General features: G+C 38.4%; 1 protein-coding gene across 1 annotated transcript; it reads right to left on the reverse strand.

Moving 5' to 3' along the window:
• Positions 1-1,410: 1,410 nt before the first annotated feature.
• LOC17889427 (protein kinase PINOID) lies at positions 1,411-3,516 on the reverse strand. The gene is made up of 2 exons (XM_006294168.2): positions 2,777-3,516; positions 1,411-2,442 (listed from the first exon to the last, which is right to left on the reverse strand). The coding sequence occupies exons 1-2, from the start codon at positions 3,331-3,333 to the stop codon at positions 1,674-1,676; spliced, it is 1,326 nt and encodes a 441-aa protein (XP_006294230.1). The 5' UTR covers positions 3,334-3,516; the 3' UTR covers positions 1,411-1,673.
• Between the last annotated feature and the right edge of the window lie 209 nt (positions 3,517-3,725).

Below are 3,725 nucleotides of genomic sequence, written 5' to 3' on the forward strand. Positions count from 1 at the left end.
TATTCATAAATTGGTAAAATGCATACAAAAACTCTATAGTCAACAAAGGTTGTTTTTTTCTTTTTTTTTTAGTATGTATTTTTTATTATATGCTCATATTTACCACATTATGTTACTGATTCACACTTATTTGTTTATTATGAGCATTTGGCATATCATGGAGTATATATGTAAAAACAATTAATAAGAGAGGTAGGTAAATTAAGCAATGTTGGTTGGTTGGTTGGTTGAACACTGTACTATATCTTCATCAATGCTCGACGATGTGAGTGAATATCATGTGAGCAAGTCAAGTAAGTATATTGTCTGTGTTACTAATATGATAGACAAAAACCATCTAGCTAGTTAACTCTCTCCCTCTCTCTCTTTTTGGTTTGTTTTAATCTTGTTTAATTTACACACTTTTACTACTAGTATTTAATACGTAGAATGAGTGAGAGTAATTGGTCTGGAGACAAATCCTCTTTACGCAATCCAAAGGCAAAGGCCTTTTGTTAGTTTCTAGAATATTGCTACATTATGCAATGGGATGAGTACTACTTGGGAACATGCTTCAAACATGCCCAAATTTTTCTGCTGAATTATTCACCTACTTGCTTATCTCCTTAATTAAAGATTCTTCATGCTCCGATTAATTATATGAATATGTGCAAACGGTTAAAAAATAATCCGATGTTGGATATATATATATATATATATATATCTTTGGTCCATTCTAATATTGCTCATACAAAGATAATATATGTTGTATTGAACTCCTATGATTAAATATGAATGGCATGCAATCAAATGAATGTATCTAGTGAAAACTTTCAATGGTATATAAACAAAAGAATGATACTAGTCTAGATAAGCTTAAACGGGTATTATTAGAAGAATGCTTTATCATGCCTTTATATGAAGAAACCAATTTCGTCTTTTACCCTTTGCCGTCGTCTATAAATAGTTTATTGTTCTCTTTTTTTTTAAGTTGAAACTAAACAGAAAGGGATTCCAAAGCAGAAGAAGAGAGATCATGCAACTGGTCGGATCTTGTAAAGCAGCTGCCTACCACACTTATGGATAACGTTTGTTTCTTTCTTTTGACATTCGAAAGACTCTTCGTAGAGGTTAATCAAATAGCAAAATATGACTTCCATCCATGTGTTGTGTTACAATTGTCAAAAGTGGAATCTTCTTCTTTTCTTTTTCTATACTATATTACACCCGTCAAAACTAATAAAATGTCTAGGCGTGACGAGTTTCTATAATATTTTAACATAGCGGTGAAAAAAGGAGTTGTAATCAAAACTTGTAAAAGTGTTTGACTAAAATTGGTCAATTATATAATGCTTGATTTAGTCATTACTCATTAACTGTTAAACAGATGTTCCCAAGTTCCAAAGATTTGATAATGATGACTATAAAATGGATGATTAATTAGTAGTTCAGAGTTCAGACTAATCAGGTTTGTTGTACAAATCGCGTGAAAATGTCACCTAAGGATATATTAAGTCAGATTAACAAAAATATTAAAATTTAAAGACTGGAAAAGGAAAAAAAAAAAAAAAGAGGACAGCTTCGAGGGAATATGTACAGCTAAAACAGCTATCGTCACAAGGCAGTCACCAAAGAACCTGGCACCGACCTGAGCCGACTACCCACGTGGACGCTAATCTCAACCGTTCAAAATATCAAAAGTAATCGAACGCCGCTGGTTTGTTACTACTTCTACCACCGAACGTCGCCGATTTTACCGGCCTCTTGACGACGGATGAAGGAATCTCCGGCGGTGTCAGTGTGCGAATGAGTGCAAAGTTTAGACCTTTGAAAAAAGGATGTACTTTGACCTCCGCCGCCCCTCGCTTTGACCCGAGTCGTTTGGTCGGGTCTTTGTTAAGCAACCCGGATATCAAACTCCTCGCGTGGAGCTCGAACATCGTCGCCGGCGAATCTGTCGGAAAACTCAACTGTCTTTTCACTATGTTACGGAGGATGACGTCATTGGTCGGCGCTACGAACGGAGTTTTGCCGTATATCATCTCGTAGAGGAACACTCCAAAGGCCCACCAGTCAACGGCATTACCATGCGACCCACCTGAAGCCACCTCTGGCGCCACGTACTCATGCGTACCAACGAACGAACCGGACCGGGCTGTAACCGGTTCAGCAACAAAGAGACGGTTCGGTTCTAAAGTCTGAACCTTTTTTGACCGCAAGACACGGTGGAATAGCCTAGCGAGACGAGTGAGCCGCCGCGGCGAACGTAGCTGGTGATTCTCCGGCGACGATGAGGAAGATTCAACGGCGGCGATAGAGTCGGAGCATAAGGAGAGGTCGAAGTCAGAGAGCATAATGTGACCGTCCGATCTAACTAAGATATTTTCAGGCTTTAGATCTCTGTAGATGATACCAAGCATGTGTAGATATTCTAACGCTACTAGAACTTCTGCTGCGTAAAATCTGTAATAACCAAAAAAAAATAACAAAAATTAAAATAAGAACATGTAAGTTCAATAATTAAGGTTAAAAGAAGAAATAATAATTGTGATGGGTTGAAAAAGACTCTTTCATAAGAATTCAAAGAACTGGAAAAGACCGACATGATAAGAACAGGTCTGTTCTTGCAGAACAAGATAACAAAATTATGTACAGAGTCAATGCATGCAACCAAAAATAAATAAAAACAACATTACATTGTTCATGATGACTATGTTTTTTTTATAAAAAAAGTATTATTTTAAAAATCTGACTATTATACAAATATATAAAAATATGATTTCTTTTTTTTGTTTACCTGGCGGAGGAAAGGGTGAATCTGCGGTGAGGCTGTTTATGACGGAGAGAGTGTAAATCACCGCCGGAGCAATACTCCATGACGATGCAAGAGAAATGCGAAGCTTCAAACTCGGCGTAAAGAGTCGGCAAAAAAGGATGGTCGAGCATTTTCAAAATGGATTTCTCCATCTCCGCTCGATGCATCTTCTTCTTCAACGCGAGCGCTTCTTTGTCCACAACTTTCATAGCGAAATAAGAGCTCCGGCTCTCTTCTTCGTCTCCAGCTAGACGGCATAAGTAGACGGTGCCGATATCTCCGGCGCCGATACGACGCATGAGGCGAAAATCTCGGAAGGTAAGGCCGTTTTTTTTGCGACGTCGGATCTCAGAGTAAGCGAAATCAGAGGATCGGTGTGGTTTGAGAGAGAGAAAGCTTTCTTCTTCGGGGATAACAGCGGTGGATGAGGGCGGCGCGTCGAAAGATAAACGGCTGAAACTGCTGCAACTCTCAGTTCCGCTGCTGATAGGTGAGTTTGTTGTTTCTAAACTCATCTCGCCGTCTGATTCTCGTAACATCGTTAAATCAAGAAATGGGTTCAAGAAATCTGAAAACAGAGAAGACTAGTGAAAGATATGAAACCCAACAGAATCCTTGTGAAAGGGCATTGATTTCTTCTATATAAGAAGAGATGAAGATTTAGGGTTTATGATTGAGAAGAAGACGAAGAAGAAGAAGAAGTTTGATTTTTTTGGTCTCAGAAGTTGAGAGAGAAAAGGAAGAAGGAGAAGTTGTGAGACGAGTTTTGAGAGAGAGAGAGAGAGGGCAGTATGAGAGTTGGTGAGGGGTATTTATGCGTGTGAGGTTATAACAGTAAAAATGCGTTATTTACAGACACCTTTTTTGACTGTGGGTGGGTAACTCGGGGGGTTTTTTTTTATTTGATTGTACTTTTTCAACGGGTGCGGAA

The sequence above is a fragment of the Capsella rubella genome, unplaced genomic scaffold, assembly GCF_000375325.1.
Source record: "Capsella rubella cultivar Monte Gargano unplaced genomic scaffold, Caprub1_0 scaffold_4, whole genome shotgun sequence".
NCBI lineage: Eukaryota > Viridiplantae > Streptophyta > Magnoliopsida > Brassicales > Brassicaceae > Capsella > Capsella rubella.